This window comes from Nyctereutes procyonoides, unplaced genomic scaffold (assembly GCF_905146905.1).
Source record: "Nyctereutes procyonoides isolate TBG_1078 unplaced genomic scaffold, NYPRO_anot_genome, whole genome shotgun sequence".
Taxonomy (NCBI): domain Eukaryota; kingdom Metazoa; phylum Chordata; class Mammalia; order Carnivora; family Canidae; genus Nyctereutes; species Nyctereutes procyonoides.
In genome coordinates, this window is record NW_026575140.1 from 33,545,343 (window position 1) to 33,560,808 (window position 15,466).

Here is a 15,466-nt window from a genome sequence, read left to right on the forward strand (position 1 = left end):
AAAATCTGTAAGACCTCTTCCCAGAAGATACTACTTCCTACTCTTAGAGCTACTTCTGATATCTACCTCCACATCTCTAAATAAAATGCTTTTAACTTGACTTAGCAGTTTTAAATGTTTTGTAGTAATTCTACTGCTATGGTAAATAAGAAATTAGCTCTTCCATATGTAACTTTACAAATTACCTCCCTTCCCAACTTACAATTTTTAAAATTAAAATTCAGGTTAATTAGCATATACTGTATTATTTGTTTCAGAGAATTCAGTGATTCATCAGTTGCATACAACACATAGTGCTCTTGCTTAAATATATCATAATTTGTAATCATTATTTACACTATGATTATGCTAACATTGCTCACTAAAAAAAAAAAACATGTACCGTTGTTTTATTTTGCACTTATTTTGAGATGAGGCTTGTGATACCTAGCCCCTCAACTCCAAATCATTTTTGTTTCCTGTGAACTATTCACTCTTAGCCTTGAAATGTTTTCCTTTGGGTTGCTAGCTTTCTTCTGATTTATAAGATTTCTTCGTATATTAAGGAATTGAACCTTTGTGATATTAGATATTAGACCTAGATATTAGATATATTTTCTGCAATTGGCTGTTTGACTGTTTTTACTTTATTTATGGCATGTTTCACCATGTGGTAATTTTAAAATGTTTATAGGATTGAATTTATTATTTTATTCCTCTGGCATAGATGGCATATTTAGAAAGTATTTCCAAAAGTTTTTCATTATTTTTAACATGTAAACACTTGATTTACTTGAAGCTTTTCTTTCTTTTCTTTTCTTTTCTTTTCTTTTCTTTTCTTTTCTTTTCTTTTCTTTAAGACGTAAGGGTTTTTCTTCTCAGTACTGCCTCTCTACCTTTTATTGAATACATTATTTTTTCTCCACTGTTATACAATGCTGCCTCTCTCATATATTAAATTCCCGTATCTGTTTGCATCTATTTCTGACTTGCTGAGTTAATTTGTATATTTATATACTGATATCATACTTCTTATTAATTGTCTTTATAAATTCCTTAACAGTTAAGATCTTTCCTTGGGTTTCTTTTAATTATCTGTATCCTGTTTGTTTTTTTATTTTAAAGATTTTGTTTATTTATTCATGAGAGACACAGAAAGAGAGAGAGAGGCAGAGACACAGGCAGAGGGAGAAGCCGACTCCATGCAGGGAGCCCGATGTGGGACTCAATCTTGGGTCTCCAGGATCAGGCCCTGGGCTGAAGGTGGCGCTAAACCGCTGAGCCACCTGGGCTGCCCCTGTTTGTTGTTTTAATGTGAACATCAGAATTGGCTTGTTCTTTTTTTTTTTTTTTAAGATTTTATTTATTTTAGAAAGAGAAAGAGCAGGTGTGCAGCTGAGAGGAGGGGAAGGGGCAGAGGGAGAGGGGAGAGGGAATCTCAAGCAGATTCTCCCACTGAGTGTGGAACCCAATATGGGACTCGATCTCACAACCCTGAGATCATAACCCAAGCCAAAACCAAGAATTGGATGCTTAATCAACCGAGCTACTCAGGTGTCCCTTGGCTTGTCTAGTTCTAAAAAGCTTTGTTTTCTTTGGGATTTGTTAAATGTATAGATTGACGTAGAAGAATTGACATTTCCAACACTGATTTTTCCTTTTGAGAACACTGTATGTTTTTCCATTTATTCAGTCTTTCATGTCCCCCAGAAGTATGTGGATGTATTCTTCATGTTGATATTCTATATTTCTTAAATTTATTCCTAAGGTCTTTATCTTTTGCATTCCTGTTACAAGTGGAATCATACGAGTATTTGGATCTAGTCAGTAGGTTTGGGGGATAAAAATCGAGTGATTTTAGACATGTTAAGTTCTAAGATGCTTGAGATGTCAAGGAGGCAGTTTGGTAGGGGGTATAGCTCAGAGGATTGGGTGGACAGGACTAGAGAATAATTTGAGTCATCAGTTCTGATGTGGAATGCAAGTACCTAAAGAGTGTGGAGGTTGTATAGAGAGAAAAGAAAAGGACTTAAATGAGTATGTTTGAAGAGAAAGAGGTGCCAGGGAAGAAGAAGAGGATGAGTTAGTTAGAATGAGTTAGTAGAAAACTAGGAAAGAGTGATGTCTTAGAATCCAAGAAAATTATTTCAAGAAAAGTTGAACAGTTATATCAGATGCTGTTGAGTAGTTCAGATGAGAGCAGAGTTGCCAGTTGGATTTGGAAGTCGTTAGTCATCTTGCTTACATTATATTAGTGGAGAAGTGGGACAAAACTTGTGTAGACTACAGTGATGAGCAAATGGGATGTGAGAAATGGAGGCAACTTTTTGATACATTTTAATGAGAAAGAAATAAAAAGGAAGACACTACATGGGAAAATTGATGGCAAAGGAAGATGGAAATAATTTGGTGCCAAATCTTTGTGTGTGTACAGAATTATATATAGAGCAGGAGTAAAGATTTTGGTTTTAGACTAGAGCAGAAGGGAAAGAGGAGTACATTGGTGCAAGTGCAGGTAGATGGAGATTTTGTTAGGAAGAAGAGCAATAGTTTCAGTGACAAACTAGATGAAGGGATCAAATGAGTAAAAAGACAGTGAATAAAATTGGAATAGAGAAAGAATGAGTAGTCTTGGGAGCAAATTTGTTGAGAAATATGGTAGAATTTCCAGGTACAGTTGAATACCCTCTTAAAGTATTTTGACAAATATTGAAAGTGAGCAGTCTTTTTCAGTATTCAGATTCAGATGTTTTTCCATTCAGATGACCTGGAGCATAAAGCAGGATGTTTAAGGCAGCACTTTTGTCAAGATGATATGATAGAGTCGCTGGAAATGGTAACAGGATAGACAGAGATACAGAAATGGAGTGAGATAGAGAACAAGTACTGAAGTAATATGAAGGGAAGAGTAACACTTGGAAAAACAGTTTTAAGTGATGTTACCAAAAATTCACCCAGGCTTTGGGTGAAAACCGGTTGTGTTCAGCCACTAGTCATAAGACCTTAGATAATTTATTTTTTCTGTGCCTCAGAATCTTCATCTGAAAACTGGCATCATCTGAAAAACAGGCATCTGTCCCAGGAATGTCATAGGAGTAGTAGTTTGCAGTTATTTTGAATGTCATTAAGGTGAAATATATAAAGCATCTAACCATGGGCCTGGCCATGGTCGTTAGTTTCAAGGTCAACCTCACTTCCCTTGCTCCGTCCCTTCCCTTGGTGCCACTCACTCTAGATGTTGTCTAGATGATTGCTACCAATTGTGTGTGCCACTCTTACACTTCCCTGTTGGTCCTCATAGCTTTATTTTTATGACAAACTCTTTTGGTACTTTCTTTCCTTATTGGGTAAAATTTTTGAAGTGATCTCATTCCTCTTGAAAATAGACATACTCTGATTTGTTTAGAACTATTATATATTATGTTCCTTTTCATTAGGTGGCTGAGTGAAAACTGCTGTCTTTTCCTTCTCTTATGACAGTTTAATGTGCTTGAAAGAAAGCATGAATACTAGCTTAACTTGTGTCAAAAAATACTCTGATCTGAAATGGTGTTTTGGAATCTCAATTAAAAGTGAACCCATGATTTTTTTAAGCTATTAGGATATATGGTTGTAGTACTAGTATTACTCTCTAGCCATCCTGATCTTGCTCAGTGACCTAGAACAGCATACTTTTTTTTTTTTTTTTTTTTTTTAGAACAGCATACTTTTGCTCTGCCGGCATGTCCATTCCCCCCGCCCCCCCCATCTCCATTTCTTGCTTATTTACCCTCTTGCTCTTCTCGTCTTATTTGTCTCAGTTTACGTATTACCTTTGCATGGAGGCTTCCTTTTTCTACCTTTTCTAAAATAAAATGTGTTTTTAATGTGTTTCCTTCAGAACGTTTACCAAAACCTAAAATCTTTTATTTAGTTGGGAAAAACAGACTTTTTTTTTTTTTTTTAATCTGCCTCACCTGAATAAGTGCTTGATTTCCAGGAGATGTTTACTAAGCAGTCTCAATAAATAATGGAGTAGCTAATATGTACTTGACTATGAGTCTTAATAAGGACCAAGAACTAGATTAAGTGCTCATTAAACTTTAACTTTTTTTTCTCTTTAATCCTCATAAAAACCTTAGGAGTTAGGTGTAACTCATTATATATAGAGAAAATGGATCATAAAGCTATTAAGCGGTAGAAAAACTATTGGCTTTTCTTGTAATCGAATCAGTCACTGGGGCATCTAACTTTTTGTCTCTTTGGTTTTTAGGAACTTCTAGCAATAGTAAAACAAAAGACTACTGAGAATTTAGATGATGTCACCCTCTTGTTTACTTTGAAAGCACTTTGGAATCTTACAGATGAGTCTCCAGCTGCCTGCAATCACTTTATGGAAAATCAGGGATTGGCAATCTTTATCCAAGTCTTGGAGGTGGGAAGACAGGATTGAGTTTGTATGTAAGGTTCTTTTCTTCATGATAAAGTAACCTGTATATTCTTTTGACAGACTTTTTCAGAGTCAGCAATTCAAAGCAAAGTACTTGGTCTTTGGGTAAGGTGAATTGTTTTCAGTTAATTCTAATTACTAAAATAAGTAAATAACACTTATGTAGCACCTACTATATGCTAGGCACTTTTGTAGGCAATTTCTGTATATTAACTCATTTAATCTTCACATGATTCCCTATAAAATAATACCATATTAGTCATCTGTTGCTGTGAACAAACAATAGATAAATCAGTAGCCATTTTATCTACCTTTGAATCTGTGGGTCAACAGTTTGAACCTAGCTGTACAGTTATTCTGGTCTCATGTGGAGTTACTCATGTTGCTGCTGTTACCTGGTGGCTCAACTAGAGCTAGATGCTTTGAGATGGCCTGACTCTTGCTGTGACAGTGGGTGCATGTTGTTGGCTGGGTCTCGTATCTCTGTGGGCTTCTCTATTTGGCATTTTCAGAGTAGCAATAGAAAACAAGTCCCACTGTACAAGTGCTTCTGATGCCTCTGCTTATGTCACGTTTTCTAATGTCTTGTTGGGCAGAGCTCATTCAGGTGTCTGGGGTGTTTCCCAGTAATCACTTCTCCAACTCTTTGGTAGCAACTGGGTATCCTGCAGTTCAGTTCAGTTCTTACACTGACTACCTGGAGTTATCCTCTGATCCCACAAGTTAAATGGCTCAGTCCCATGAGACTGCCCCCACTTCAGTTGCCAGTTAGAAGTTTTGCACCAACTGTACTTCTGACTGACTGGCTATCAAGTAAGGGTTTCCACAACCCCCTCCTCAGGTTGATAATTTGTTAGAATGGCTCACAGAACTCAGGAAGGTACTTTACTTGCTATTATCAGTTTACTATAAGGGATAATAAAGGATACAACTCAGAAACAATGAAATGGAAGAAATGTATAAGGCAAGGAAGGATGGGTACATTCAAAGCTTCCATATTTTCCCTGGATACACCACTCTCCCAGCACCTTGATACGTTCACCAACTCAGTTCTCCAAACCCATCATGTAGGGTTTCATCACATAGGCACAATTGATTATTAATTCAGTCTTCAGGGATCCCTGGGTGGCGCAGCAGTTTGGCGCCTGCCTTTGGCCCAGGGCGTGATCCTGGAGACCCGGGATCGAATCCCACATCGGGCTCCCGGTGCATGGAGCCTGCTTCTCCCTCTGCCTGTGTCTCTGCCTCTCTCTCTCTCTCTGTGACTATCATAAATAAATAAAAATTAAAAAAAAAACAATTCAGTCTTCAGCTCCTCTCCCATGTCCCAGAGGTTAGGAGGTGGGGCTGAAAGTCCCAGGCGTCCTCATCCTGAAGCTGTTTAGTTGCCTGTCAAGAGTTACCTCATTAGAACAAAGGTACTCCTATCACTTGGTAAATTCCAAGGGACTTAAGAGTTGTCTTTCAAGAGCAGGGGACAAAGACCAAATATATATATATATATATATATATATATATATATATATGTTCCTTATTATATGCCCATGGTTAAGCCCAGAGTAAAGGAAGTGGGCATCCCTTGATGGGAGGAGCAGGGAAATCCCATGACTAAGTCAAACAGCATTAGGAAAAATTGTGTTATGTTCTATACCCTACCATACATTCTTAGTTATATTTTATAGACAAGAATCTGAGGCACAGAAGGGCCGTTTACCCTGTGTTACCTAGGTAAAGGAGGCAGAATCGGGCATCCTGGCTCTAGACCCTTTGATAGTAACCACTTTACTTCCTTTTTATCAAGGCAATCAGTTTTTTAGAAATTTCTTTGGGACACCTGGGTGACATAGTTAAGTATCCTGCTCTTCGGTCATGATCTCAGGGGCATGAGATTGAGCCTAGTGTCAGGTTCTGCTCAGCAGGTTTTAGTTACCTGCAATCTGGAAGCAGATGGTCCTCTTGAGGATTGGTCAGAAGGTCAGTAGTAGCTTAATGCTATGTCACATGCCTACGTCATCCACCTCTTTATCTTGTCATATAAGCATTTTATCATCTCATCACAAGCAGAAGAAGGGTGAGTACAGTAGAGTAAGTTATTCTGAGAGGGACCACATTCATATAACTTATTACAACGTATTATCTTTGTTCTTTTATTAGTTATTGTTAATTTCTTACTGTGACTAATTTATAAATTAAACTTTACCATAGGTATGTATGTGTAGAGAAAAACATAGTATATATAGAGAGTTTGGTACTATTTGCAGGTTCAGGCATATCCACTGGGGTTTTAGAACGTGTCCCCCACAGGTAAGAGGGGACTATTGTATTAATCTCTCTTGCAGTAGACATGCTAGAGAGAGATTCTTCTTTACTATCTTTGAAAAAGTAAGCTGCCATGAAATAAGTGGTTGGAGTAGGGAGAAGCTCACATTGAAAGGAACTATGGGCAGTGTCTAGGAGCTAAGGGTGGCCTCCAGCAAGAAACTGAAACCCTCAGTCTTGGAGCTGCAAGGAAATGAATTTTGCTGACAGTTTGAGTGTGCTTGGAAGTAGGTTTCCCTCCAGTGGAACCCCCAGATGAGAATGCAACCCAGTCAGCACTTTGTGAGACCTCAGAGTAGAGGAGCCAACTAAGCCATGAATGAACTCCTAAACCACAGAAACTGTGAGAGAAAAAATGTTGTTTTAAGCCACCAAGTTTGTGGTAGTTTGTTAAACAGCATAGAAAACTAATATATATATAAAATAAAATACCACTTGCCTTTCACTGTTACTATTAAATTTCAAGCTAATGTAACCTATAGTAGGCTCGAGGAACTTTTAAGTATTTGAGTCAGACCTGGATTTTATTCTAGTTCAGCCAGTTATTAGCAATGTGAACCTGACAAGTTCACTGACTGACAAGTTAACTCTTGCTGAGTGACTTACTTATTTGTACAACTATGTTAAAAATTAAATGAGGAGTCCCCAGATGGCACAGTCGAGCATCTGACGCTCAGGTCAGATGAGTGTCTGTTTCGGCTCAGGTAGTGATCTCAGGGTCATGGGATCGAGCTCAGCATGAAGTCTGCTTAAGACTCTCCCTCTGCCTCTCCCCACTGTGCACACTCATATGCTCTCTCTCTCAAATAAATATTTTTTAAAAAGATTAAATGAGATAGGCAGATAAAAAGACTTTTTTGTCTATCTAGTACAGTGCCTGGCACTTAGTAAGTGCTTACTCAGTGATTTGTGATGATCCTCATCATCAGGGGGTGGGATTGTGGGGGTAATAGGCTAAATTGAGAGGGAGGAGGATGGGACTAAGTGTTCTGTATCTGAGCTAAGCAGTAGAAGAGGCAGAGGAGCCAGTGTCTGATTCTCTCTTCCTTCCCTATCCCTGATATTTCCTGCTCCATCTGACCTGCAGAACAACATAGCTGAAGTTAGAGAACTCTCTTCCAAGCTGGTGACCGAAGATGTGGTGAAACATATTAGCAACTTGCTCCACAGCAAAGAAATGGAAGTCAGCTATTTTGCTGCAGGCATCATAGCCCACCTGACATCTGACAAACAGCCCTGGATATCCCATGACCTTCAGAGGAGTGCTCTTCTCCAGGATCTGGTACAAGGATCATTCCTCTTTACAAACTCTGGAGTAATCTCTTCTTGTAGGAAACCTATTTTTCTAGATCATAAGAATTTTAGAAATATATGTTCATTGTAGAAAATGAGAAACAGAAAAGTATAAAAATATATTCTAAATCACTCATACCCTACCATCCAACACTAACCTTGTCAACATTTACGTTCCTTCTGATATTTTTCTTTTATAAAAGTTACACATGCAAACAGTTGTATATGGCTGTACCAGTTCTCTTTCCCATTTTCAGCTCTTTTTCAAGTTATTTCTTTTGGTATTTACCTCCATATCTCTAAATAACAATGGTTGTCACTTCTTGACTTTGGAGTAATAGGCATTATCTGTTCATTCATTTTCCCACTCTGGAAAAATGAAAATTCTTTTTCTCGTCCCTATGCACACCCTTTACTATACTCAAAGTATAAATCTCCTTTCAGTATTTCAAACATATTCTATCCATTTCAGTTTCTCAGAGACTTCTTTCCTAGAACCTTCTTTCTCCTATTTGGTCTGCTTATTTGCGTATCTGCTATGTTGCTCTCATCCCAGGATATTCCTTTACTATCATCCTGGGGATTCTCTTTGCCTCTTTGGTGTTGAAGTCCCAGTTTCTGGATTGCATGCCTTCCTGTTTTTTTTTTTTTTTTTAATTATTATTCCTTATTCTGTTGGATCGTATCTAGTAGTTTCCTAAGAACTGTGTGAAATAGAAAACTTCAGATCTTCTCTGTTTGAAAAGGCCATTATTTTACTTTTACATTTGGTTGGTCACATGGCTAGGTATAGAATTTTTGTTTTGGAATATTTTCCCTTCAGAATTTTTAAGTCATTGCTGCTTTGTCATTTATTTCTCGGTATCATTGTTGAGAAGCTAGATGCCATTTTCCTTTGGAACCTTTAAGATCTTTGTCCTCAGTGTTTGGAAATCTCAGCAGTGTACCTTGATGTAGGTTTATTTTCTTATATTATGTTGGCTACTTATTGTTCTAGAGCTTGTTTTCTTTAGTTCTGGGAAGTTTCTTTCTCCCTCTCTCTCTCTTCCCTCGTCCCTACCTTCCCTCTCCTCCTTTTTCTTTTTTTTCCCCCTGGGATGTCAGCCTTCATGGATTCATTTTTTTCTTAAGCCTATTTCCTTATTTGTCCTTCTTGAAAAAATCTTTTAAAATTTCCACTCCTATTGGATTTTGCACCTACATTTTTCTTTTATGTATTTTATTATAAATTACATATTTTAATATAATTCTGTTACATAATTTATGTAATTTAATATAACTTAATATATTTTTGTATTTATATATATTTAAGTATGTTTATTATATATACTTAATATACTTATTTATATATTTATAAATTTATTTTTATTTATATATTTATAATTTATTTTATATAGTTCTATTTTCATTTATATATTTCTATTTTTAATTTCCAAGAACTCCTTCTTTGTTCTCTGAGTGCTTCTTTTTTATATCCACTCTTTTTCTGTGGTTGCTGTATCTGTTATCTCTTGAAAGGTATTAATTTTTTTTTTTTAAGTTTTTCTCTTCCTTCAAGGTCTGTGTTTCCTATGATTGCTTTATCTTCACTATTTTGTTCCTTTATGTTACAGAGTCTCTTAAAGTATGTGGTGATCCTCAGCTGTCCAGTCATATCTAAGAGTGAGGCTATTTGGAAGCTGTGTGCAGATGGGTAGAACTTGTCAACCATAGGCTTCACCTAGAGTGACTGGATTATTCATTGTCATTGTCATTAGATCTTTTGTCCTGATCTGGTTGGAATTTACCTGAGGAAGAATCTTCTGTTCTCCTGACTGAAAATGACATTCTTGGTTTCCTCTTACTGAAAGCCCAGTAGAAGAAGAGAGTTGAGGACAGGGGACTCTCAGCATTTATTAAAGTCCCTTGGGGGTTCTGTTGAAATTGGTTCATTTTTTAAATCTCTCCCAGTGCTAGATCTGTTAACATTTTCCTTCTGCTTTGTTCTTATGTGTTTGCCTTCTTTTACTTTAAACTGTTTATACTATTCTGTTCATGGGATTTAGGAAAGGAATGGATACATGCTCAATCCTGCATCTTTAAACAGAAGCCCCATTTCATTGCACCTTTTCCCACAAGACTTTGTATTTCAATATATATAATGGTTACCTAATTGATATTTTGGCAGGTAGGGATACCTTAATTTGGGTGATATTCCATATTTTGAAAATTTGTTTTTTCATATACATGTAATTATAAATGACATGAAACAGCCAATTATGACCTTTTACAAATTATGGAATACAATACTTAGAACCTTGGTTTCTCTTTTTTGTATAGTATGCAACCATCCAGAATTGGCCAAGTTCAAGTTGTAAGATGACAGCACTGGTGACCTACAGGTAATCTTGTGATATAATACGTGGTGTAATACTTCTCTTAAAGCTTGTCCTCATTATACTATGTAGAGGCCATGGTACAGTGATAAAATACAGTCAGATGGCCTTGTGTTTCAAATCCAATTTCTGTGATTTTGGGAAAATCACTTTTAGAAGATTTCTGAGATTCAGTTTTCCTCATCTGTAAAGTGAGGCTGATAGTATGCAAGATTATGGATGAAATGGGATATTGAATGTAAAATATGTCTAACACAAATGCTGTTTCTTAAAACGTTAGCTTCTGAGATATGCTCAACAATATGTTTGTCTCAGTGAGGAAATAACCCTATGGGGAAAAGGTTGAAAATAATTATTATATCTCTGATGCTAGCCTGAGTTCTGAATTAACTTCTTTGTGCCTTTTAGATCCTTCAAGGCATTTTTCCCACTCCTTAGCAACTTCTCTCAACCAGCAGTTCAGCTCTGGGCACTATGGGCAATGTATCATGTCTGCAGTAAAAACCGTATGTATTCAAAATGGTAGTTTTTCAGTTATTTTTCTGTATAAAGACTAAGTTCAAATGGAATTTTGGAAATTTTTGTTCACCTGCATACTGAATTTAACTCTTTTATTTTTTAAAGGTTTTATTTATTTATTTTAGAGAGAGAGTGCGAGAGCGGGGAGAGACAGAGAGAGAGAGAATCTCAAGCAGACTCCCCATTGAGCATGGAGCCCAACTCAGGACTCAAAATCATGACCTTGAGATCACGACCTGAGCCAAAATCAAGAGTTGGACACTTAACCAACTGAGCTACCCAGGTGCCCCAGAATTTAAGTTTTTTAAAAAAGAAATTGGAAAAGGTTTTGATTTTAAAAATGCTACAGAATTGGGGGGACGGGCATTAAGGATGGCACTTAAAGTAACGAGCACTGGGTATTATAAGTAATTGATGAATCAATTGATGAGGCACTGTTTCTGCCTCTGAAACTAATAATACGTATATGTTAATTAAATTAAAACATTTTTTTAAATGCTACAGCCAAAGGTAGACACTTAACTGGCTGAGCTACCCAGGCACCCCACAAAAACAAAGTTTAATTGAACTTTTTGATCTTTGCCAATCTCAGGTAAGAGTGATAGTCTCATTTGACATTTAAGTGTGGTTAACCATCTTATATGTAAGAGTTCTTTTCCTTGGATTGTTGATATTCTTTATTCACTTCTTGTCTACTATTCGTTCGTTTCTCTTTTTAATTTGAAGGAACTCTTTGAGGCAAATATTTTTTTCCCAGTTTATCATCTTGACTTTGTTCATTGTGTTTAGTCAGCCTTTTGTTATATGGCCTCTGAATTTCAGGTCACAGTTACACTTTACAAAATGGATGAAAATTCTCAGCTATTTGAAAATACTATTCTTACCCTATACTTTTCTTATGGAATATCTATTAAGAAGTATCTTGTATCTCCTCTTACTTTATCCTTCACATCCTGTAGACTTAAAAAATAATAATTTCAGTGGCACCTAGGTGGCTCAGTTGGCTGAGTGTCCGACTTTTGATTCCTGCTCAGGTCATGATCTCTGGGTCGTGGGATCAAGCCCTACGTGGGGCTCTGTGCTGGGCATGGGCCTGCTTGTTTCCAAACACTCCCTCCCACCAAATAAATTAATAAGTAAAATATTTAAAGAACGTTTTAAAAAAGCAATTTCCATGTCTTTGTTTCTTTGTGCTACATTCTTAGTAATTGCAGTTTTTTAAATCATTATATTTCTCTGTGCCTAATTGGCTTTTGGACTTAAGAGAATCCTTTTTAGACTGTGTTGTAGACATGTTCCTTCAGCTTTGTATTTGCTTCTGTCAGGTGCTCTAGAGGTTTCTCTGGATTGAATTAATTTTTATGTTAACTTCTCAGCTCAGGGGTTCCCAGAACATTTGGGTAGTATAAATTCAAATCCTAAAAAAAGAAAAGTAAAAAAAAAAAAAAAAAAAGTTCCTATACCAACTCAGTACTGTGGTTATGAATTCTTGGGAAAGACTTCTCCAGCCCACTCCTGTATATCAACCTAGAGCCCAGACCAATCTTAAAGATGTTTCATTGTCTTATCCCTTCTGTATAGTCCTTTGAGGGATCAACTTTATGCACTTACATATATTTTATTATATATGTAGTGCTTCTAACTTTGTAAGTTAAAATCTAAATTCTTGGATTACTGAAACTGACAGTCATTTTCTTTTTTTTTTTTTTGACAGTCATTTTCTAAAGCTCTCCTTTCTGCCCCCTTTCTTTCTTTTTTTTTTTATTTTTTTAATTTTTATTTTTTTATGATAGTCACAGAGAGAGAGAGAGAGAGAGAGAGGCAGAGACATAGGCAGAGGGAGAAGCAGGCTCCATGCACCGGGAGCCCGATGTGGGATTCGATCCCGGGTCTCCAGGATCGCGCCCTGGGCCAAAGGCAGGCGCCAAACCGCTGCGCCACCCAGGGATCCCTCTGCCCCCTTTCTGTCCTAGGTAAAGTTACATGAGCTTAGGTGCTCTCAGACTGCTGGACAAATGCTTTACTTTGTACATCACTATGCACTTAAAATGTTTTGTTACATTTTATCCAGCATCAGGTGTTTTCAGGTTATCTAGCTCAACATACTGCCTGAACTTGAAATGTGTATTATATTTATAATATAAAAGAAGTTCTTATTCTTTTAGCTAGGCTTAGAGATTTTGAAGCATAAAGTTGTCTTGAAGTAAACATACAGAAATAATCATTTGTTATACTACACAAGTCAAGCATTATTTGAGTTTTGATATAATTCTTTTAAATTGACTAATTTTATCTGTTAATTCCTGTGTCAAGGGGCTCAAACCTTGGTACCCTTACTTCAAAAAGGTGAATGTGGTGACTTGGAAATATTTAAAATGTCAACTTGTCGGTCAGGTTTTTTTGTTTCATTTTCTTTCAGCCAGCAAATACTGCAAAATGTTAGTTGAAGAAGAAGGATTGCAGCTTTTGTGTGACATCCAGGAGCACAGTGAGGCAGACCCTCAAGCACAGCAGATTGCAGCCTCTATTCTAGAGGACTTCAGAATGCATTTTATGAATTACCAGAGACCGCATCTGTGTTGAATGCCCTTCATAGCCTCTGGGGCTTCAGACATGCTCTCTGATCCTCATGTCAGGACCTCTGCCTTGCCAATTGTCACTGGAGTTTGTGAGTTGGCTGCCTCACTGGCTTTTTATTATTGATTTTCTATAGGCTACAAAAAGGTTGGATTTGAATGATAGCCATAATCCCAAGTAAAGTTGGAATCATTCTGGGAACACCCTTTCAACAGTTTTGAAAAGTCAAGCCTCGGACTGTGTGGGAAGACCTGTGAGCTTGTGTTGCAACAGCCCTGCCAGTTCCTTTTCCTAACCCTGGACAGTTTCTTAACCCTGGGAGTTTGTCAGAGAAAGGAGGAAAGAAAAACGTGCAGGGAGATCTTGAGGTTTATGTTAACTTTTCATGTTTGAAAGAATATCCTGAGTTGTTATTTGTACTTACGTGAGGCTACTAGAAATAGAAATGTACGTGAAAAAGTTCTGGGAAATACATGCTTATAAATATGTCGTTTAGAAGGCAGGATCTCCTTTGGAGGGGAGGAGAAAGAGGTTAAAAAGATTTTTTTTTAAATAAACACCCAAGTATCTTCCACTTGTGGGGTACAGGGAAGAAAAATAACTTTTTTTTTTTTTTTAACATTTTGGATATTCTGCCTTTGGCCCTTCTTCTTTCACCTTTACACATTAGACACATTAGACTGAGTGAACACATTCTGTGTAAGTAGGTATGGTGGTAAAAAAACAGTAGGACTTAGGACTATGAGTAGAATGTTTAGATGAAGATTATCTGGGAACTAAATATTGATCCTGTAAGGTTTTGATTTTAGGAGGATTATGACCAAGAGGAAGAAGAAGCTAGCAAAAAGACTTTGCTGTAGGTTTTAAGAATGCTCTTACTTGGGGCAGCCTGGGTGGCTCAGCGGTTTAGCACTGCCTTTGGTCTAGGGCGTGATCCTGGAGTCCTGGGATCAAGTACCATGTAGGGCTCCCTGCATGGAGCCTGCTTCCCCCTATGCCTGTGTCTCTGCCTCTTTTCTCTCTGTGTCTCTCATGAATAAATAAATAAATAAAATCTTAAAAAGAAAAAAAAAAGAATGCTCTTACTTAGCATGGAGGCAAGAAAAATAGAGGCTTTTGAGAACCAGTTTCAACTGCAGTATAAACTACCAGAAGCTTCTGTTTGTGTCCTCCTCTGTGGGACAGAGTATGAATTCCTTCTTGTTACTGACAGCTAACAAAATGTGTTTCGCCATTCATCTGCTTAAGTTTTCCAAAGAACAAAAGTAAATTCCTTTTTGGTTAGTAGCATATTTTCATATTAGATATTTGTGCTTTTATCTGGCCAGACTCTTAACTAGAGTACTATATAACATCTTTTGGAATCAAATGAGGCTTATCCTTACTCTGAATCATATTCCAAATGCTTGCTCATCAGTGTTCCACTGAATAAAGGGAAATTGTAAACTGTTTCCTTCTTTTTTTTTTTTTTAAGATTTTATCTATTTATTCATGAGAGACACACACATGCACACACACACGCACACAGAAGCAGAGACACAGGCAGAAGGAGAAGCAGGCTCCACGCAGGGAGCCCAATGTGGGACTCGATCCCGGGTCTCCAGGATCAGGCCCTGGGCTGAAGGCAGTGCTAAACTGCTGAGCCACCCGGGCTGCCCAACTGTTTCTATAGTTCTGAAACTGCACTGTATTTTCTGTTATTCACTCTTCTGCATAATTCCAAAGGGTGTCTTCATTTCCTGACCTGGATGCTAGTACTTGATAGATAAGTTGTATTCTCCCCATTTAACAGATGAGAAAAAGGAAGTTCAATACGGTGGTTACTTTCTAGAGTGTTACAGCTAATGCATAGTTCCAGCTAATATGGTTGGTTCTGATTTTATGACCTAGGCTCTTCTGTGTTACTCTTCTTTCCAGGAAAGGAGCATAGCCTTGGGCACACCTGCATTTAGCAGCAAATCAACAATGTTACTGG

At 37.3% G+C, this 15,466-nt stretch overlaps 1 protein-coding gene across 1 annotated transcript in view; it reads left to right on the forward strand.

The window, feature by feature from the left end:
- Positions 1 to 14,948, forward strand: part of ZYG11A (zyg-11 family member A, cell cycle regulator) — a 78,183-nt gene extending 63,235 nt beyond the window's left edge. The window contains exons 9-14 of the mRNA XM_055306144.1: positions 4,232 to 4,393; positions 4,469 to 4,513; positions 7,815 to 8,009; positions 10,340 to 10,401; positions 10,804 to 10,901; positions 13,334 to 14,948. Coding sequence (XP_055162119.1) covers positions 4,232 to 4,393; positions 4,469 to 4,513; positions 7,815 to 8,009; positions 10,340 to 10,401; positions 10,804 to 10,901; positions 13,334 to 13,497 — 726 coding nt within the window. The 3' untranslated portion in view covers positions 13,498 to 14,948. The remainder of the gene's footprint in view (positions 1 to 4,231; positions 4,394 to 4,468; positions 4,514 to 7,814; positions 8,010 to 10,339; positions 10,402 to 10,803; positions 10,902 to 13,333) is intronic.
- Positions 14,949 to 15,466: the final 518 nt, after the last annotated feature.